At 47.3% G+C, this 22,401-nt stretch overlaps 1 protein-coding gene across 1 annotated transcript in view; it reads right to left on the bottom strand.

Moving 5' to 3' along the window:
* Nucleotides 1-22,401, bottom strand: part of ampd1 (adenosine monophosphate deaminase 1 (isoform M)) — a 90,611-nt gene that overhangs the window by 30,960 nt on the left and 37,250 nt on the right. Inside the window, exons 5-8 of the mRNA XM_086011584.1 lie at nucleotides 19,146-19,365; nucleotides 16,414-16,543; nucleotides 12,058-12,252; nucleotides 403-534 (exon numbers count right to left, since the gene is read on the bottom strand). Of these exons, the coding sequence (XP_085867710.1) occupies nucleotides 403-534; nucleotides 12,058-12,252; nucleotides 16,414-16,543; nucleotides 19,146-19,365 (677 nt within the window). The remainder of the gene's footprint in view (nucleotides 1-402; nucleotides 535-12,057; nucleotides 12,253-16,413; nucleotides 16,544-19,145; nucleotides 19,366-22,401) is intronic.

Below are 22,401 nucleotides of genomic sequence, written 5' to 3' on the forward strand. Positions count from 1 at the left end.
ATTAACCCCTAAGACGGTCCCACAGACACTGCTGTGGAAGGCTGAGTTTGTGGCCCTCCTGCTGGACTCCAATTGAGATTTTGGTCCCATAGGTTCTGATGTGTTACTGCTGGGCCTGCATGTTTTACACCGAGGAGTTAGTTTTGCAGGGTTCCCTTCTACGTATGAAATGGAATTCAACTAATACTGTGGTGAGATCAATCCTTTACAAGATCACCCTATCTGTGTGATTATTGAGCAGCCATGTTCCAGTTTATTGATTCCTCTACCTATCAGCAGTACAACCCCTGAGACCAGGCTCCTTCTGTTCGATATAGGGTGATGGTTGAGCGGGACTTAGTGCAGGATAGGATGCAGACACCTGCATGGAAATAAATCAAGTAAGTTAAGATACCACCTTACCTTGATGATATGAGCAAAGTATTCTCCGTCTATGGCGTTCTCTGTCTTCAGATAAAGGTCACGGAGTTCACTGGCACCCACTGGATTGTACTTGGCATTGAACTTATCAAAGCGTTGGAAAGTCTGACGACCCTGAGTAAATGTAATTTTAAACTTGTTAGTTCCTGCACTTTATATTCCACATTTGTATTTTTATTCATTCTCAGGATGTGGGCATCGCTGGCAAGGCGTGCATTCATCGCCCATCCCTAGTTGCCCTGACTGAGTATCTTGCTTGACCATTTTATAGGGGGGTTAAGAGTCAACCACATTAGTGTGAGGCTGGAGCCACATATAGGCCAGACCAGATAGGGAAGGCCAGTTTTCCTTCCCTAAAGGACATTAGTGAACCAGTTAGGTTTTTACGACAGTCCAACAGCTTCATGGTCACCTTGACTGATACCAGCTTTTTATTTCCAGCGGTTCGGGAACGCATTGGTCGCGCAGTGCCAAGTCTATGTCCGAAAACAGGCCCAGACCAAAATCTATTCCCCTGAATCTAAATTCTAACCATTATCTGTATAAACAGTTGTGATAGATACAGCTCCCCTCCTTGTCACTTTCCGAACTGTGGGAGTTAGAGACAAGGAGGGGAGCTGTATATATAACAACTGTTTGAAGGGGTTGTCTTATGAGGAAAGGTTGAGCAGGTTGGGCCTATACTCATTGGAGTTTAGAAGAATGAGAGGGGATCTTATTGAAACATAAGGTTCTGAGGGGGCTTGATGGGGTAGATGCTGAGAGGATGTTTCCCCTCATGGGAACTAGGGGGCACAGTTTCAGAATAAGGGGTCGCCCATTTAAAACAGAGATGAGGAGGAATTTCTTCTCCCAGAGAGTCGTGAATATCACTGTCTTAGTTATATTACTGTCCTATTGTTAAGTCACAGTCCTAGTTATATCACAGCCCTAGTTATATCACAGTCCTATTGCTATATCACAGTCCTAGTTATAACACAGTCCTAGTTATATCACAGCCGTATTGTTATATCACAGTCCTAGTTATATCACAGTCCTAGTTATATCACAGTCCTAGTTATATCACAGCCGTATTGTTATATCACAGTCCTAGTTATATCACAGTCCTAGTTATATCACAGTCCTAGTTATATCACAGTCCTAGTTATATCACAGCCGTATTGTTATATCACAGTCCTAGTTATATCACAGTCCTAGTTATATCACAGTCCTAGTTATATCACAGTCCTAGTTATATCACAGCCGTATTGTTATATCACAGTCCTAGTTATATCACAGCCGTATTGTTATATCACAGTCCTAGTCATATCACAGTCCTAGTTATATCACAGTCCTATCGTTATATCACAGTCCTATCGTTATATCACAGTCCTATTGTTATATCACAGTCCTATTGTTTTATCACAGTCCTATTGTTATATCACAGCCCTATAGTTATATCACAGCCCTATTGTTATATCACAGTCCTATTGTTATATCACAGTCCTATTGTTATATCACAGTCCTATTGTTATATCACAGTCCTATCGTTATATCACAGTCCTGTCGTTATATCACAGTCCTGTCGTTATATCACAGTCCTGTCGTTATATCACAGTCCTGTCGTTATATCACAGTCCTGTCGTTATATCACAGTCCTGTCGTTATATCACAGTCCTGTCGTTATATCACAGTCCTGTCGTTATATCACAGTCCTATCGTTATATCCAAGTCCTATCGTTATATGATAGCAAAATACTGCAGATGTTGGAAATCCAAAATAACAACAGAAAATGCTGGAAAAACTCAGCAGGTCAGGCAACATCCATGGAGAGAAATTTGAGTTGACGTTTCGGGTCGAACCCTTCTTCAAAACGGGAAAGAAAATCTGCGATCTGACAAAAGAAGTAAAAGAAACAAAAGCAGAGAAAGAGACAATAAAAGGTGTTCGAAGCTAGATGAGATGGTAATAGGCTGAGATTAGGTGTGAAGTGTACTGGCAGGGCAAGAGATAGCTGCCAGGTGTGAGAGAGAAACAAAAGGAAAGGGGGGGGGGAAAAGGAGTGGAAAAATTACAAGAAAAATGTAATGGGGGCCGAGGTTATGATCTGAAATTGTTGAACTCGATATTGAGTCCGGAAGGCTGTAAAGTGCCTAATCGGAAGATGAGGTGCTGTTCCTCGAGTTTACGTTGAGTTTCCGTGGAACAATGCAAGAGGCCAAGGACGGTGAGGTCCGAGTGGGAATGGAGCAGTGAATTAAAATGACAGGCGACCGGAAGCTCGGGGTCACCCTTACGGACTGAACGGAGGTGTTCCGCAAAGCGGTCACCCAATCTGCGTTTGGTCTCCCCAATGTAGAGGAGACCGCATTGTGTGCAGCGAATACAGTATACTAGATTGCGAGAAGTACAAGTAAATCGCTGTTTCACCTGGAAGGGGTGTTTGGGGCCCTGGGCAGTGGGACGGGAGGAGGTATAGGGGCATGTGTTGTATCTCGTCCGCTTGCATGGGAAGGTGCCAGGCGAAGGGGAAGGGCTGTTTGGGGTGATACAGGAGTGGACTAGGGTGTCTCGGAGGGGGCGGTCCCTACGGAATGCTGAAAGGGGAGGGGAGGGGAAGATACGTTTGGTGGTGGGATCACTTTGGAGGTAGCGGAAATGCCGGAGGATGATCCGTTGAATGTGGAGGCTGGTGGGGTGAAAGGTGAGGACAAGGGGAACCCTATCGTGGTTCCGGGAGGGAGGGGCAGGGGTGAGGGCAGAAGTGCGGGAGATAGAACTGACACGGTCGAGGGCAGTGTCAACCACGGTAGAGGGGAATCCTCGGTTGCGGAAAAAGGAAGACATGTCTGAAGCACTAGTGTGGAAGGTGGCATCGTCGGAGCCTAGCATCCCAAACAGCCCTTCCCCTTCGCCTGGCACCTTCCCATGCAAGCGGAGGAGATGTAACACATGCCCCTATACCTCCCCCCTTCCCACTGTCCAGGGCCCCAAACACCCCTTCCAGGTGAAACAGCGATTTACTTGTACTTCTCGCAATCTAGTATACTGTATTCGCTGCTCACGATGCGGTCTCCTCTACATTGGGGAGACCAAACGCAGATTGGGTGACCGCTTTGCGGAACACCTCCGTTCAGTCCGTAAGGGTGACCCCGAGCTTCCGGTCGCCTGTCATTTTAATTCACCGCTCCATTCCCACTCGGACCTCACCGTCCTTGGCCTCTTGTATTGTTCCACGGAAGCTCAGCGTAAACTCGAGGAACAGCACCTCATCTTCCGATTAGGCACTCTGCAGCCTTCCGGACTCAATATTGAGTTCAACAATTTCAGATCATAACCTCGGCCCCTATTAAATTTTTCTTGTAATTTTTCCACTCCTTTTCCTCCTCCCCCCTTTCCTTTTGTTTCTCTCTCACACCTGGCAGCTATCTCTTGCCCTGCCAGTACACTTCACACCTAATCTCAGCCTATTACCATCTCGTCTAGCTTCGAACACCTTTTATTGTCTCTTTCTCTGCTTTTGTTTCTTTTACTTCTTTTGTCAGATCGCAGATTTTCTTTCCAGTTTTGAAGAAGGGTTCGACCCGAAACGTCAACTCAAATTTCTCTCCACGGATGTTGCCTGACCTGCTGAGTTTTTCCAGCATTCTCGGTTGTTATTTCCTATCGTTATATCACGGTCCTATCATTATATCACAGTCCTATCATTATATCACAGTCCTATTGTTATATCACAGTCTTATTGTTATATCACAATCCTATTGTTATATCACAGTCCTATTGTTATATCACAGCCCTAGTTATATCACAGTCCTATTGTTATATCACAGTCCTATTGTTATATCACAGTCCTATTGTTATATCACAGTCCTATCATTATATCACAGTCCTTTTGTTATATCACAGTCCTATTATTATATCACAGTCCTATCATTATATCACAGTCCTATTGTTATATCACAGTCTTATTGTTATATCACAGTCTTATTGTTATATCACAATCCTATTGTTATATCACAGTCCTATTGTTATATCACAGCCCTAGTTATATCACAGTCCTATTGTTATATCACAGTCCTATTGTTATATCACAGTCCTATTGTTATATCACAGTCCTATCATTATATCACAGTCCTATTGTTATATCACAGTCCTATTGTTATATCACAGCCCTAGTTATATCACAGCCCTAGTTATATCACAGTCCTATTGTTATATCACAGTCCTATTGTTATATCACAGTCCTATTGTTATATCACAGTCCTATTGTTATATCACAGTCCTATCATTATATCACAGTCCTATTGTTATATCACAGTCCTTTTGTTATATCACAGTCCTATTATTATATCACAGTCCTATCATTATATCACAGTCCTATTGTTATATCACAGTCCTATCGTTATATCACAGTCCTATTGTTATATCACAGTCCTATTGTTATATCACAGTCCTATTGTTATATCACAGTCCTAGTTAAATTACAACATATCGTCCACTCGCAGTGAACTACATGATTGGGAGATATATGAAATATCCTGAATAAACTGGACACACTCCAGACTTCAAAGTGTCCCAGTTTGTTACAGATTCAAAACAAGTTTAACAAAAAGAGGAAGGAAGCCAATGCTGGGTCCTTTTGACCTGCAGTCAGAAACAGTTACAAACAGTCACAATGGACCTCTGAGTGACCCCAGGAATTTTACAAATAGGCACAATTACACAGATTTTCCTAGTTAGATGTCTGCAAAGGAAGTACTTTAGCAGTGGCTTTAAAGGGACAGGTCAAATTAAGCATCAGTCCCTCTCAGCAAACGTCACAACTGAGCTCAGACTGCCTGTGAGAAATCCCACAGGAGATCGGTTACGGTCTATTATCAAAATCAGGGAGTTATTTCAGGTGCTATCATGTGTTGGCATCTGCGCAACCTATCTTTCCATGCCCCTGCCTTACTGCTCACTCCCAATGTAGTACCTATAAAGGGTAAGTTCAGTGCTCCCACCAGTGATCCACACTCAAAGGGAGAGTAAGTCGAGGAATCTGGGTTGCAGCCTTGTAGCCTTATCTCCAACCAGCACTTCCTTCAAACATTGAATCATAGAATCATAGAATGGTTACAGCACAGAAGGAGGCCATTCAACCCGTCAAGCCCGTGCCGGCTCTCTGCAAAAGCACTTCAGCTGGTCCCACCCCCCCCCCACCCTTTCCCCGTAGCCCTGCAATTTTTTTCCTTCAGGTACTTATCCAATTCTCTTTTGAAAGCAGTGATTGAGTCTGCCTCCACCACCCTTTCAGGCAGTCCATTCCAGATCCTAACCACTCGCTGTGTAAAAAAGTTTTTCCTCATGTCGCCTTTGGTTCTTCTACCAATCACCTTAAATCTGTGTCCTCTGGTTCTCAACCTTTCCGCCAATGGGAACAGTTTCTCTCTATCTACTCTGTCTAGACCCTTCATGATTTTGAACACCTCTATCAAATCTCCTCTCAGTCTTCTCTACTCTAAGGAGAACAACCCCAGCTTCTCCAGTCTATCCACGTAATTGAAGTCCCTCATCTCTGGAACCATTTTCGTCAATCTCTTCTGCACCTTCTCTAAGGCCTTCATATCCTTCCTAAATTGGACACAGGTGAGCCCGGTATAAAAACCGGCGCGAAGGCAGAGGCCCGACCAGTTCGGGGGAGAGCAGCAGCGGAGGAGGTGAGCCCGGTATAAAAACCGGCGCGAAGGCAGAGGCCCAACCAGTTCGGGGGAGAGCAGCAGCGGAGGAGGTGAGCCCGGTATAAAAACCGGCGCGAAGGCAGAGGCCCGACCAGTTCGGGGGAGAGCAGCAGCGGAGGAGGTGAGCCCGGTATAAAAACCGGCGCGAAGGCAGAGGCCCGACCAGTTCGGGGGAGAGCAGCAGCGGAGGAGGTGAGCCCGGTATAAAAACCGGCGCGAAGGCAGAGGCCCGACCAGTTCGGGGGAGAGCAGCAGCGGAGGAGGTGAGCCCGGTATAAAAACCGGCGAGAAGGCAGAGGCCCGACCAGTTCGGGGGAGAGCAGCAGCGGAGGAGGTGAGCCCGGTATAAAAACCGGCGAGAAGGCAGAGGCCCGACCAGTTCGGGGGAGAGCAGCAGCGGAGGAGGTGAGCCCGGTATAAAAACCGGCGCGAAGGCAGAGGCCCGACCAGTTCGGGGGAGAGCAGCAGCGGAGGAGGTGAGCCCGGTATAAAAACCGGCGCGAAGGCAGAGGCCCACCAAATCAACAGCAGAGGAGAGAGGTAAAAATTAATCAGTGTGTGACGTCACCAGGGAGCAGGTAAGTGATTGGTTGGTGAGTAGTTCTCTCTTTTCAATACAAGCTTGACTTCTGTGGTGTTAAATTTCTAGGGTCTCTGGTGTAGTGGGGACAGTTGGTAAATAAAGCGCCCTAGAGTATACCTGTAACTGGGGTATTGAATAAATTTTTAAATTAATTAAAGGAGTAAGTCATGGGAGGAGAGCTCAGACCCGTGTTCTGCTCCTCTTGCTCCATGTGGGAAATCAGGGACGCTGCCAGTGTCCCTGACGACCATGTGTGCGGGAAATGCATCCAGCTGCAGCTACTTGCAGACCGCATTGCGGCGCTCGAGCTGCAGGTGGATGAATTTTGGAGCATGCGCGATGCTGAGAGGCTCGTGGATAGCACGTTTAGCGAGTTGTTCACGCCTCAGGGCAGGGCAGCACAGGGGGTGACCATCAGGCGGAGCAACAAAGGCAGGCAGGTAGTGCAGGGAACCCCTGCGGGCATCCCCCTTTCAAATAAGTATACCGCTTTGGATACTGTTGAGGGGGATGACTCACCAGGGGAAGGCAGCAGCAGCCAACTTCCTGGCACTGGGGGTGCTCCTGCTGCCCAGGAAGGGGGGAAAAAGAGTGGGAGAGCAATAGTGGTAGGGGATTCTATAGTAAGGGGAACAGATAGGCATTTCTGTGGCCATAGACGTGAATCCAGGATGGTTTGTTGCCTCCCTGGTGCCAGGGTCAAGGATGTCACTGAGCGGCTGCAGGGCATTCTGGAGGGGGAGGGTGAACAGCCAATGGTCGTGGTCCACATTGGTACCAACGACATAGGTAAAAAGAGGGATGAGGTCCTGCATCAAGAATTTAGGGAGCTAGGTAACAGATTAAAGAGCAGGACCTCAAAGGTTGTAATCTCTGGATTACTCCCAGTGCCACGTGCTAGTAAGTATAGGAATGGGAGGATAGAGCAGATGAATGCGTGGCTAAAGAGTTGGTGTAGGGGGGAGGGTTTTACTTTCCTGGATCACTGGGCCTGCTTCTGGGAAAGGTGGGACTTGTACAAGTCGGACGGGTTGCACCTGAACCAGAGCGGGACAAATATCCTTGCGGGGAGGTTTGCTAGCACTGTTGGGGGGGGTTTAAACTAACTTGGCAGGGGGATGGGATACAGAGGGGAGCTGAAATAGGGGGGGATGTGCTGCCAATTATAGAGAAAAAAACAAGTCAGCTTGGTAGACAGGGCAAATGTATAAGGGCAAGGCTGGATGGCATCTATTTTAATGCAAGGAGTCTTGCAAATAAGGTGGATGAACTGAAGGTGTTGATAAACACATGGGAGTATGATATTGTTGCTATCACGGAGACATGGTTGAGGGAAGGGCAAGACTGGCAGCTCAATATTCCGGGGTACAGAATCTTCAGGCGAGACAGAGGGGGAGGTATAAGAGGAGGGGGTGTCGCAATATTAATTAAGGAGTCAATTACTGCAGTAAGGAGGGATGATATATTAGCAGGGTCCTCTAATGAGGCCATATGGGTGGAGCTTAAAAACAAAAAGGGGGCAAGCACTTTGCTGGGAGTGTACTATAGGCCTCCAAACAGTCAGGGGGAGATAGAGGAACAGATATGTAGGCAAATCTCAGAGAAATGTGCAAATAATAGGGTAATAATAATGGGGGATTTCAACTTCCCCAATATTAACTGGGATAGTCAGAGTGTGAAAGGCTCAGAGGGTGTAGAATTCTTAAAGTGCATCCAGGAGAGCTTTTTGAGCCAGCATGTAGAAAGTCCTACAAGAGAGGGGGCGGTACTGGACCTAATTCTAGGGAATGTGGCCGGCCAAGTGGAAAAAGTGCTAGTAGGTGAGCACTTTGGTGATAGTGACCATAATATGGTAAGATTTAAGGTGGCCATGGAAAAGGACAGGGATGGGCCGGAAATAAAGCTTCTAAATTGGGGGAAGGCCGATTTTAATAGGATAAGGCAGGATCTGGCCAAAATGGACTGGGATCAGCTACTTGTAGGAAAATCCGCATCGGAGCAATGGGAGGCTTTCAGAAGGGAGATTGAGATCATACAATGGCAACATGTTCCCGTAAAGGTCAAGGGTGGTTCCAAAAACCACAGGGAACCTTGGATGTCAGGGGATATACGAGAATGGATTAGGAAAAAAAGGAGGGCTTTTGGTAGATACAAAAGGCTAAAGACGGAGGAAGCCCTAGAGGAGTACAAAAAGTGCAGGGGGATACTTAAAAAAGAAATTAGGAGATCAAGGAGGGGCCATGAAATAACACTGGCGAGCAAAATAAAGGAAAATCCGAAGATGTTTTATAAGTATATTAAGGGTAAGAGGATAACTAGGGAAAAAATAGGGCCCATTAGGGACAAAAGTGGCAATCTGTGTGTGGAGCCGGAAGATGTAGGAGGGGTTCTAAATGAATTTTTTGCATCTGTTTTCACTATGGAGAAGGACGATGTAGACATAGAAATAGGGCGGGGGGACTGTGATATGCTCGAACATATTAACATCGAGAGGGAGGAGGTATTGGCGGTTTTAGCTGGCCTAAAAATGGATAAATCCCCAGGCCCGGATGAAATGTATCCCAGGCTGCTGTGTGAGGCAAAGGAGGAGATTGCGGGGGCTCTAACACATATATTCAGGACCTCTCTGGCCACAGGGGATGTGCCAGAGGACTGGAGAACCGCTAATGTAGTACCATTATTCAAGAAGGGTAGTAGGGAAAAACCGGGGAACTACAGGCCAGTGAGCCTAACATCAGTGGTAGGAAAATTATTGGAAAAAATCCTGAGGGACAAAATTTGTCTCCACTTGGAGAGGCAAGGATTAATCAGGGATAGTCAACATGGCTTTGTCAAGGGAAGATCATGTCTGACTAATTTGATTGAATTTTTTGAGGGGGTGACTAGGTGTGTGGATGAGGGTAACGCAGTGGATGTGGTATACATGGATTTCAGTAAGGCCTTCGATAAAGTCCCGCACAGGAGACTGGTCAAGAAGGTAAGAGCCCATGGAATCCAGGGTGCCTTGGCACATTGGATACAAAACTGGCTTAGTGGCAGAAGGCAGAGGGTGATGGTCGAAGGTTGTTTTTGTGACTGGAAGCCTGTGGCCAGTGGGGTACCACAGGGATCGGTGCTGGGTCCCTTGCTGTTTGTGGTCTACATTAATGACTTGGATATGAATGTAAAGGGTATGATCAGTAAGTTCGCGGATGATACAAAAATTGGTAGGGTGGTAAATAGCGAGGAGGGTAGCCTCAGTCTGCAGGACGATATAGATGGGTTGGTCAGATGGGCGGAACAGTGGCAAATGGAATTTAACCCGGAAAAGTGCGAGGTGATGCACTTTGGGGGGACTAACAAGGCAAAGGAATACACAATGAATGGAAAGACCCTAGGCAAGACGGAGGGTCAGAGGGATCTGGGTGTGCAAGTACACAGATCCCTGAAGGCGGCGGAACAGGTGGATAAGGTGGTAAAAAAGGCATATGGGATACTTGCCTTCATTAGCCGAGGCATTGAATATAAGAGCAAGGAGGTTATGATGGAGCTGTATAAAACACTGGTTAGGCCACAGCTGGAATACTGTGTGCAGTTCTGGTCGCCACACTACAGGAAGGATGTGATCGCGTTAGAGAGGGTGCAGAGGAGGTTCACCAGGATGTTACCAGGGCTGGAGCGCTTCAGCTATGAAGAGAGACTGGGCAGATTGGGTTTGTTTTCCTTGGAGCTGAGGAGGCTGAGGGGGGACATGATTGAGGTGTACAAAATTATGAGGGGCATAGATAGGATGGATGCTGAGGAGCTTTTTCCCTTAGTAGAGGGGTCAATAACTAGGGGGCATAGATTCAAGGTAAAGGGCGGGAGGTTTAGAGGGGATTTGAGAAAGAACTTTTTCACCCAGAGGGTGGTTGGAGTCTGGAACTCACTGCCTGAAAGGGTTGTGGAGGCAGAAACCCTCACAACATTTAAGAAGCATTTGGATGTGCACTTGAAATGCCACAGCATACAAGGCTACGGACCAAATGCTGGAATATGGGATTAGATTAGACAGGGCTTGATAGCCGGCGCGGACACGATGGGCCGAAGGGCCTCTATCCGTGCTGTATTACTCTATGACTCTAATACTCCAGCTGAGGCCGAACCAGTGTTTTATAAAGTTTCATCATAACTTCTTTGCTTTTGTACTCTGTGCCTCTATTTATGAAGCCCAGGATCCCGTATGCTTTTTTAACTGCTTTCTCAACCTCCCCAACCACCGTCATAGAGTTGTACAGCACAGAAAGAGGCCCTTCGGCCCATCGTGTCCGCGCCGGCCATCAAGTGCTGTCTATTCTAATCCCATTTTCCAGCACTTGGTCCGTAGCCTTGTATGCTATGGCGTTTCAAGTGCTCATCTAAATGCTTCTTGAATGTTTTGAGGGTTCCGGCCTCTACCACCCTTTCAGGCAGTGAGTACCAGATTCCAACCACCCTCTGGGTGAAAAAAAGTTTTCCCTCAAATCCCCTCTAAACCTCCTGCCCCTTTTTGTGCACAACGATTTGTGCACATATACCCCCAGGTGTCTCTGTTCATGCACCCCCTTTAGAATTGTTTATATTGCCTCTCCTCATTCTTCCTTCCAAAATGTATCACTTCGCACTTTTCTGCGTTAAATTTAATCTGCCACGTGTCCGCCCATTCCACCAGCTTGTCCATGTCCTCTTGAAGTCTATCACTATCCTCCTCACTGTTCACTACACTTCCAAGTTTTGTGTCATCTGCAAATTTTGAAATTATGCCCTGTACACCCAAGTCCAAGTCATTAATATATATCAAGAAAAGCAGTGGTCCTAGTACCGACCCCTGGGGAACACCACTGTATACCTTCCTCCAGACCGAAAAACAACCATTCACCACTACTCTCTGTTTCCTGTCACTTAGTCAATTTCATATCCATGCTGCCACTGTCCCTTTTATTCCATGGGCTTTCAATTTTGCTGGCAAACTTATTATGTGGCACTTTATCAAACGTCTTTTGGAAGTCCATGTACACCATGTCTACCGCATTGCCCTCATCAACCCTCTCTGTTACCTCATCAAAAAACTCAATCAAGTTAGTTAAATACGATTTGCCTTTAACAAATCTGTGTTGGCTTGCCTTAATTTATCCACACTTGTCCAAGTGACTGTTAATTTTGTCCTGGATTATCGTTTTTAAAAGCTTTCCCACTACCGAGGTTAAACTGACTGGCCTGTAGTTGCTGGGTTTATCCTTAAACCCTTTTTGGAACAAGGGTCTAACATTTACAATTCTCCAGTCCTCTGGCACCACTCCCATATCTAAGGATTGCTCTCTGCTGGGAGTGCCTGAAATGTAACTGAGTACACTTACAGCGTGCACATCCAAGGAATCAACCGTCAGGTCATAGGCATTCAGCTTCAGCTTAGCGAAGAGCTCTTTCAGAGTTAGCTGCTTGTCCTTGGTTCGCGAGACGATGCGATCCGAATCCAGCTTCGAGGACTTCTTTATGAAGCGCAGGAGATGCTTCTGATTCATGCAGGCTGCTGCGTGGATGTGCGTGTCGACCTGAGAGGAGAGAAAGGGAAGATGGACCTTTCTTAGACTTTCTCTCATGTGTAAAATTCTGAAGCTGATGGTGCGGTTCAAAGGCGTAAGAAAACGGATGAGGTCAATCAAGAAGTTAGGTGGCACCAATCTTGGGTTTTAAAAACTGTAGATCGTAGGAGGAAGGGAAAACTGATGGAGGCAAGGAATTAGACTGTTTGGAAGTGTTGATGAAACATGAGTTGAGTAGGGGGATGAGTGAACGATATTTTAGAGCAGTGGGGTTGGCCTCTGTGACACAGCCAGCGGGCAAGCCATTCATCATTAATTTGCTTCTGAGTCAGTCAGTCTCAGTCGACCTTGTGATTACTAAGTGTCAGCTGTGCCTAAGTGGGGAGCACTCTCGCCTCTGAGTCACAAGGTTGTGGGTTCATAGTCCCACTCCAGGGACTTGAGCATAAAAATCTAGGCTGATACTCCAGTGCAGTACTGAGGGAGTGCTGCACTGTTGGAGGTGCCGTCTTTCGGATGAGATGTTAAACTGAGGCCCCGTCTGTTCTCTCAGGTGGATGTAAAAGATCCCATGGCACTATTGCAAAGAAGAGCAGGGGAGTTCTCCCCGGTGTCCTGGCCAATATCTATCTCTCAATCAACATCACTAAAACAGATTATCTGGTCATTATCACATTGCTATTTGTGGGACCTTGCTGTGCGCAAATTGGCTGCTGTGTTTCCTACATTACAACAGTGACTACACTTCAAAAGTACTTCACTAGCTGTAAAGCGCTTTGGGACTGGTGGTCGTGAAAAGCGCTGTATAAATGCAAGTCTTTCTTTTTTTTCTTGGAGTCCTTGACTATGCTATTTTCCACCTTGTACTAGAATAGCTTACTACTACTAGCTTGATTCCTGGGATCAGAGTGTTGCCCTACGATGAGAGACTGAGTAGAATGGGCCTATACTCTCTGGAGTTTAGAAGAATGAGAGGTGATCTCATTGAAACATATAAGATTCTGAGGGGGATTGACAGGGTAGATGCTGAGAGGTTGTTGCCCCTGGCTGGAGTGTCTAGAACTAGGGGGCATAGTCTCAGGATAAGGGGTCGCCCATTTAAGACTGAAATGAGGAGGAATTTCTTCACTCAGAGGGTTGTGAATATTTGGAATTCTCTGCCCCAGAGGACTGTGGATGCTCGATCGTTGAGTATATTCAAGGCTGAGATCGATAGGTTTTTGGACTCTGTGGGGAATGAAGGGATATGGGGATCGGGCAGGAAAGTGGAGTTGAGGTCGATGACCAGCCATGATCTTATTGAATGGTGGAGCAGGCTCGAGAGGCTGTATGGCCTATTCCTGCTCCTATTTCCTATTCCTGTTTCCTATTTCTGCTACTACTACAGCAACTTGTATTTATATAACACATTTAATGAAGAAAAACATCACAAGGCGCTTCACAGTGGCGCAATTAAAAAATGGACACTGAGCCAAAGAAAGAAACATTAGGAGGGGTGACCAAAAGTATGGTCATTGAGATCACTTTAAGAAGGGTCAAACAAAGAGAGGGAGGAGGAGAGGCAGAAAGGTCTAGGAAGAGAATTCCAGAGCATGGGGGCTAGGCAGCTGAAGGAACGACTGCCAATGGTGAGGCAAAGGGAGGGGGGGAGGCCCCAGAGGCCAGAGTCAGTGGAATGGAGAAATCTGGGCCATTTGTAGGGTGGGAGACATAGGGAGGGACAAGGCCATGAAGGGATTATAACACGAGGATGAGAATTTTATATTTGAGGAATTGTGAGTCAGGCATCATCTCATTATAGGTCAATGGGGACGGGGTGACGGTTGAGCGGGACTTGGTATAGGATAGGATACGTGCAGCACAGTTTGGGGAGAGCTCAACTTTATGAAGGGTGGAGGATGGGGGGCCAGCCAGGACAGCATTGGAGTAGTCGAACCTGGAGGTGATAAAGTCATGGATGAAGTTTTCAACAGCAGATGGGCTGAGATAAGGCTGTAGGCATACGATGGTTTGGAGTTGCTCTGTGCTGGAGAGAATATGGGGTTGGAAATTTGGCTTGGGTTCGAGTAGGACATCGAGGTTGCAGGCAGTCTGGTTCAGGCTGAGAGAGTGGCTGGGGAAAGAGCTGGAATCGGTGGCAAGGGAATGGAGTTTGTGCGGGGGCCCTCTCCTGTTTAACTGGAGGAAATGGCGGTGCTTCCAGGAATGTGAGGTGCCAGACAAGCAGCCTACATTACAGAAGCCTTGGAAGGGTTGAGAGAGGTGGTGGCAAGGTAGAGCTGGGTGTCATCAGCGTACATGTGGAAGCCAACCCCATGTCTTCGGATGACGTCACCAAGGGGCAGCAGCATGTAGATGAAAAAGAGGAGGGGGCCAAGGATAGATCTCCAGGGGACTCCTGAGGTAACAGTGCAGAGACAGGAAGAGAAGACATTGTTGAAAATGCTCTGGCTACAGTTGGATATGTAACAGTGGAACCAAGCAAGGGCAGTCCCATTGAGCTGAACAATTGAGGAGAGGCGTTAGAGAAGAATGGTGTGGCCAACCATGTCAAAGGCTGCAGAGAGGCCGAGGAGGACAAGGAGGGATAATGTCAGAGTCACAGAGGATGTCATTCGTGACTTTGATTAGTGCTGTTGCAGTCCTGTGGAAGCCTGACTGGAGCGATTCAAACAGGTGCAGGAAAGATAGGCACTGATTTGGGAGGTGACAACACGTTCAAGAACTTTGAAAAGGAAAGGGGCATTGGAGATGGGGTGATAGTTTGGAAGGACAGAATGACTAAGGTGGGTATTTTGAGGAAGCATATGATGATGACGGTGCCTGAGAAGTGAATCATTTACAATGTCAGCTAGCATGGGGGATCAGGAAGGGAATTTGGGTGATCAGCAGTTTAGTGAGAATAGCGTCAAGGGAGAGGACAGACGGGGGTTGGCAAGATTAGTCTCCAGTGGGAGCACTGTTTGGGAAGGTCAGCAAGCTAGCAGGACAGGGCAGTTGGGGTTGCTGCTTGTAAGGAGGCGGCAATGGAAGCCTTGATGGGCTCTTCAGAGACTGCCAAGAAAGGCATAGAGAATGGCTGTGGATGTATTACAGGGAATTCAAGCCTGGAGTGGCAGCAGGAAAGTAGACAGGCAGAGGAGTAGTGAGGGGTTAGGGTAGAGATTGGGGGGGGAAAGTATCTGAAAGGGGAGAAATGAAAGGCAGCCTGATTGGATGACAGGAGAGAAGAGCACAAGAGGAAACAAAGGCTCGGCTCTGAGTTAAACTTACATTTACAAAGTGCCTTTTACACAGCAAACATCTCTAGGAACTTTATAGAAGGAGCGCTTAGAGGAGGAGGCTGAAACATGATCTGTCTGCCTGTCTCTCTCCTCCTTCACTTCGGTCTCTCTCTCTCTCTCTCTCTCCCTTCATTTTTATCTGTCTGTCCTTTTCCTCCTTCACTGTCTCTCCAATTTTGACCCTTTTTCTCCCTTCATTTTTGTCTGTCCCTCTCTCCTCCTTCACTTTGTCCTGCTCCTTCTCTTCCACTTCTATCACTCCATCTCTTCCTTCATTTCGTTCCCTGTCTCTCTTCTGTACTCTGCCTCTCTTTCTTTCACTTCTGTCCCTGTCTTCTTTCAATTCTGTCTGGCACTCTCTCCGTCCTTTTAGTTTCTTTCTCTCTCACCGCTCTGCTGCTTAATTTTCACTTTCGCTTTTTTTCTCCTTTCTTACTCAGTGGAGCCAGGAAGTATTAGGTGGACCAATCAATGGGCTCTGGTATTTGGTGGGCCAGGAAGTATTGGGGTGGACCAATCAGTGGGCTCTGGTATTTGGTGGACCAATAAATAGGCCAGGAAGTATTGGGTGGACCAATCAATGGGACCAGGAAGTATTGGGTGGACCAATCAGTGGGACCAGGAAGTATTGGGTGGACCAATCAGTGGGACCAGGAAGTATTGGGTGGACCAATCAGTGGGACCAGGAAGCATTGGGTGGACCAATCAGTGGGACCAGGAAGTATTGGGTGGACCAATCAGTGGAGCCAGGAAGTATTGGGTGGACCAATCAGTGCGATCTGAGAAGTTCAGGAGCACATGGTAAATGTATTTCAAAGACAGCAGTGGGGTGAGATGCATGTGTCGCTGCTGTATTAACACACACCAGTATAAAGAGACACACTACCTTTCTGACATTGTAGAAATCTCTGTGAGGATTAATCTTCAGTTCTTTTATCTCTTCCATGTCATTCAGCATCTCGTGCAGGTTGAACTTAGAGTGAAGAAATTTCAAGCGACGGTGGGCATACGTCTTTCTAAACCAAGAAACCAAGAAGTGAAATCCATCTCAGTCAGGGCCATTTTAGAATAAAATAGAATTTTATTCTCATCTGCAAAAACTGGTTATGCTATTGTACATAACGGGGGAGGATCACACAGCACCTACATATATACACACATCGGAGATAGCTACTCATCTTGTGTTTGACTCAGTGGCAACACTTCTACCACTAGATCAGAAGGTTGTGGGTTCAAACCCCACTCCAGGAATTGAGCACACGGAGGTCATTTTATCCTCTCCTGCCTGGCAGGAAACGGATCGGATTGGATCGGATGCCTGTTTTACACCCTGCCCAATTCAGTCCAGTCAGTTTCCCGCTGGGTGGGTTAGGTTAAAATTACCCCATAATTTAGGCTGGCACTTTGGTGTGGTATTGAAGGAGTGTTGCATTGACTTTATGATGAGGTAGTAAACCAAGGCCCTGACTGTAAAAGGGCCCAAGGCACTGTTTGAAGAAGAGCAGAGCGTTGGAGAAGACCTGACGAACATTCATTCCGCCACCAAAGCAGATTGTTGGGTTGTTCATTCATTAGCTGTTTGTAGGACCTTGCTGTCTCTTCTTCTTCTTAGTCAGTCCCTCAGAACCGAGGATGACTTGTTTCCACATTAAAAATGAGTTCGCAGGTGACTGACGAGTCCAATGCGGGACCTACAGTCTCTGTCACAGGTGGGACAGACGGTAGTTGAAGGGACGGGTGGGTGGGGTGCTTGGGTTGACGTGCGCTCCTTCCACTGTTTGCGCTTGGCTTCCGCTTCCTCCCGGCGAAGAGACTCGAGGTGTTCGGCGCCTTCCCGGATGCTTCTCCTCCACTTTGTACAGTCTTGGGCCAGGGATTCCCAGGTGTCAGTGGGGATGTTGCACTTTTTCAAGGAGGCTTTGAGGGTGTCCTTGAAGCATTTCCTCTGCCCACCTGGGGCTCTCTTGCCGTGCCGGAGTTCCGAGTAGAGCGCTTGTTTTGGGCGTCTCGTATCAGGCATGTGGACGATGTGACCCATCCATCGGAGCTGATTGAGCGCGGTCAAAGCTTCAATGCTGGGGATGTTGGCCTGAGCGAGAACACTGACGTTGGTGCGCCTATCCTGCCAATGGATTTGCAGGATCTTGCGGAGGCAGCGTTGGAGGTACCTCTCCAGTGCTTTGAGATGCCTGCTGTACATGGTCCATGTCTCTGAGGCATACAGCAGGGCGGGTATCACTGCTGCCCTGTAGACCATGAGCTTAGTGCCGGGTTTGAGGTCCTGGCTTCAAACACTCTCTTCCTCAGGCGACTGAAGGCTGCACTGGCACACTGAAGGCAGTGTTGGACTTCGTCATTGACGTCTGCCCTTGTTGACAGTAGGCTCCTGTTTGTAGGACCTTGCTGTCTGCAAATGTGGTTACTGCGTTTACATCCATAACAATGACTGCACTCCAAAAGTAATTCATGTAAAACACTTTAGGACAGCCTGAAGATGCAACAGGATGCCATAAAAATGCAAGTTTTTTCTTTCTTTCTTTGTGGGGTGCCGTGGGCAGAGGCCCATGGGTCAATGACTCAGCACTACAGTGTTATAGCCCCACCTCTGACCTCTGCTTCCTGTGAGCATGGCTCCCCACTGGGAGCAGGGACGCAGCGAATTAACCCTCTATTACATCGGTCATTCAGTGGATTAACACCTCAACCTTCAGCTTTCTATTCCCAATACAATTTACTTGTTAGTACGAGATGGGAGCGTGGCTAAATTTCTATCGCCCTCTCTCTCTCTCCCTGTTGGATGATTGGCCTCAATCCAGCACCTCTCCTGAGATTGGGCCTTCAATGGAGCGGGCGCGTCTCACTCCATTTCAGTGCGCGGTCCTACATATTTAAAAAGAAAACAGTCATCGCCATCAATCAAGGTTTGCTTCATCGTGATGCAGAATTATGTGAATGGGTAAAAGCATCTTTAACCATCCAGAACCAGGTAAAACCTTCCATGAGTCACACTACTTATTGCTTCTCCAATTCCCTCTCTATTTCTTCTGAAGGTATTAAGGCATGCTGGGCTGTAATTTTTCAGGGTTTATCATCCCCCACTCATGTGGACATGTCTGTATAAGCCTTAAGTATGAGTGCTGGCAGGCTATCTAATGGTGGTGGGAAGGGAAAGGATTGCAGCCGTTTCCTGGCCGCAGCCAGCCAGATTGAGAGGCCGGCTGGCTGTCGGCGGGTAAGACTTCAACACCAGGCCGCAGTCGGGGAGCGGAGAGGAGGGAGCGAGGGATCGGGGGGGGGGCCATGGGGGGCAGATGGGAAAGGAAGATCGGCATCCTGATCCTGTCCTTAGCCAATATTCACACACACACTATCCAGGACAAGTTACTGGTTAATTCTTCTCCTCCCGAGACTAGGGGTGTTGGGACCTATTATAGTGCCCTTACTACTGCTCTGGCGGAGAGTAACATGTACCTGGGATCAAACCTGGGGCCTTCCTGGTCTGGTGCGGGACATTGATTTCATGGATCATTAAGAAAGCCTAATTCCCACTGGGAATGGCAAGCATGAAAAAGTTCAATCTAAAATGTTTCTTCTTTCATCAATGATTTGGTAACTTACACAGGCCCCTGAGCGATCAATGCAATTAGAAAATTCATGTCATCTATGAAAGTGGGCAGGTATGGGTAAGGTAGGTCTTTAGGTTCATTCCTCTCGACAGATTCGTTATTGGCGTAAACATAGATCACACCGTCTTTCATCTTACACACATAGCCAAGGTTTTCAGGTAGATCCTTTGGGCTAAAGGGGTCCTCTCCAGGCTTTATGGGTGGAGTAAGTACTGAAATAAAAAAATGAAAATTCTTATTTGATATAGAAACAAAACCAGATCCACGGTACAAGAAAAACATTACCTGCTGGCAATCAATCCTTCCTTCACCGCTAGCTTCCAACCTCCAACCTCTCTGTCTTTCTCTTTTATTGATGTTACTATGGTGATTGATCCTTTGAGCTTTCCACTATTGTTCCTCCCTAGGCTACAACTACAGTGCTCTACACAATCTTGCACTCTGCTGCATTCTTACTGCTTGAAATCAAGGCTCATCATACCATTTGTTATTCTAACTCATTCTTTCCCAGACTTCAAAACTGTGGAACTCCTTACCTCCCATATGCCTACGACCAAAGAAAAAATGACAGGGCTGTGGGGAAAGAGCAGGGGTAGCTCCTTCAAAGAGGTACGGTGGTCCAAATGACCTCTTTCTGTGTTGTATGATTCGATGACCACAGACCTTGCTAAGTAGTCCACTCGTAAAATAGATGGCATTTTTCCACACAAAAATAGTAATTTTTCTGATGTAGAAAGGGTAATTTCTTTCAATCTGTTGAGATCTAATGAAACAGCAGTAGTGTTCTAATGAATTTTGGTTGAATAGCCTGACCTGTCCTTCAAAAAAAAACACAGCTGAGCTGAGGAAAGACCAGCGAATTGATGAGCAATCTTGTGTTATTTTATCTCCTCCTACAGCAAGTATCTTCAAAGCAGATGGTACTGAGACAATCTTGACCAAATCACTTTTCTGACTCTTTCCCTCTGACTTAGACAGAGAGGAATGATCTGAAAGTCCCTTAATGCCTGCCTCGCTGATAGTTTCCTAGATTTGTGCTTCTGCCCGAAGCTCCAGATCTAATACAGACATGTACCAGAAAATATATTAATTCCCTCCATTACAGTCCACGATTGAATCAGCTAATGCTTGTATCAAGGGAGAGATATATGACGTTAAAAATAGAGATAAAAGGAAATTCCGCAATTGGAAACCTGAAATAACAATGGGAATGTTCTGCCACCTACCAGCATAAAACAGCACTGCATCCCAAACAGTTTTCTGCATAAGAAAAAACATGTACTCGAGGTAAATTCGGCAATGTTCCACACATTGCTGTGAGTCCCACTGTCACACAGGCACTGCTTCTTCCATTGAACTAAGGCCATAATAAATCCCAATTCATTTCACCATTCTCAGCATGCCTTACCACACTTGGGGCTGGATATTAACTCGGAGGCAGGGAGGGAGCGGGGGGACTGGATTTAGGTCAGGAAACCCGGAAGAACGAGTCTCCCTCAGGAGCTGCCAAATTTAACAGCAGATCCTGATTGCCATTTTTTTCTCCGTTTCCCGGCCGCAGCCAGCCAGATTGAGAGGCCGGCTGGCTGTCGGCGGGTAGGCCTTCGACACCAGGCCGCAGCCAGGGAGCGGAGAGGAGGGAGCGAGGGATCGGGAAGGCCAGGGGGGTGTGGATGGGGGAGGAAGATCGGCATCCTAAGTCAGTGGAGATCGGGGAGGCTAGTGGGGGGGTGGGGGGGAGGCAGGGGGAAGATCGGAGTCCTGAGTCGTTGGAGATTGGGGAGGCTGGAGCAGGAGGAGGAAGATCAGAGTCCTGAGCCAGGCAACATCGGGGAGGCCACAGCAGGGAGTGAGTGGAGTCCGGAGGCCACAAGGAAGATTGGAGGCCAGAGCAGGGGGACATCGGAAGGATCGGGGGTGGGGGGGTGGGGGAGATAGGAGGCCTTGTGGAGGAGATCAGAAGAGTCGGCCGGGGGTGTCCGATCGCGGGGGGTGGTTGAAACAGATAAGCTGGATCCAGCAGGTAAGTGGAAAGGCACTTAGCTCCTGGATCCAGCAGTCCTCAGCTCCCTTTAGCCAGCCGGCCAGGGTGGGTTAAATATGAGGCACGTGGCCTCATTATAATATTTAAATTGCCAACCTGCCTCCTACGAACGGATTGGTTGTCCCGCCCTGCGCACCTGTCCTGCCTCCCCCACTCCTGTCCTGCCTCCGTTAAGACTGGAAGTCGGTGAGTTGGAGGCGGGTTTGGGGTCAGGATTCAGATTTTTAACATTCTAACATCCAACCCGACCCAAACCCACCCGTTTCTGGGGGTTAAAATTCCCCCCATGGAGTACTTGTCCAGTTGTGGCCACCATAGTTACAAAATGAGGCAATGGAAAGAGTTGAGATAAGGGCAGCAGAGAGGATTAGATCGCCAAGCAATGAAGAGAGATTAAGGAAACTAAATCTATTCTGGTTGGAAAAGAATTTGGGGGAAGTGTATGATCCAAATTTGTAACTTAATGAAGGGAATCAATACATGGAGGGAGATATTATTGGCAAAACCATCAAGCAAAGCAAGAGGGCTTGGCTATTATTAAAGGATCTATGATTTGCAAGGACACCTTGCAGATTTCTAGATATCACATACATCAAATAGTACTGATTCACTAGCTTCACTGAGGTCAATCTTTACTGGTGTGGCAGAACCACTGAATGACTCTGGCTAACTGTATATAATTCTCTTTAACAATGTTCTAACACCAGCCTAAACCTGTACCATTGTGTTAGGCATTACTGTGTTTTGTATATAGAGTTTGCATGTACGGGGCGTGGCCCCTTTAAGAACGCGGGAAAACGCGGGCAAACGCGATGACATCACGTCGCAGACCACGGGACTGCCCAGGCAGTCCTCGTGGCATCTCCGTTGAGTAAAGACCTGTTTGATTGTTCTCTTGTGTCGATCTCCGTTATTCGTAGGAATTAGCGGTGACCCCGTTTTTGTGAACGTTTTCACAAAAGAAGAGCACAGCATGGAAGCAGACGCCGTTTCGCTAAAGCTACCGCAGTTCTGGGAGCAGCAAGCGCCCTCGTGGTTTATTCAGGTCGAGGCCCAGTTCGCCCTGAGGAACATCGATGCGGATCAGACCAAGTATCTTTACGTGGTCTCCGCACTCGACAGCTCTACCGCCTCTTGGATCGTCAGCCTCCTCGAAAACCCCCCAACGGAGCGCAAGTATGAAACCCTCAAAGCGCGGTTACTG

Source organism: Somniosus microcephalus, chromosome 18 (assembly GCF_052327205.1).
Source record: "Somniosus microcephalus isolate GS21.2 chromosome 18, FLI_Smic_1.0, whole genome shotgun sequence".
NCBI lineage: Eukaryota > Metazoa > Chordata > Chondrichthyes > Squaliformes > Somniosidae > Somniosus > Somniosus microcephalus.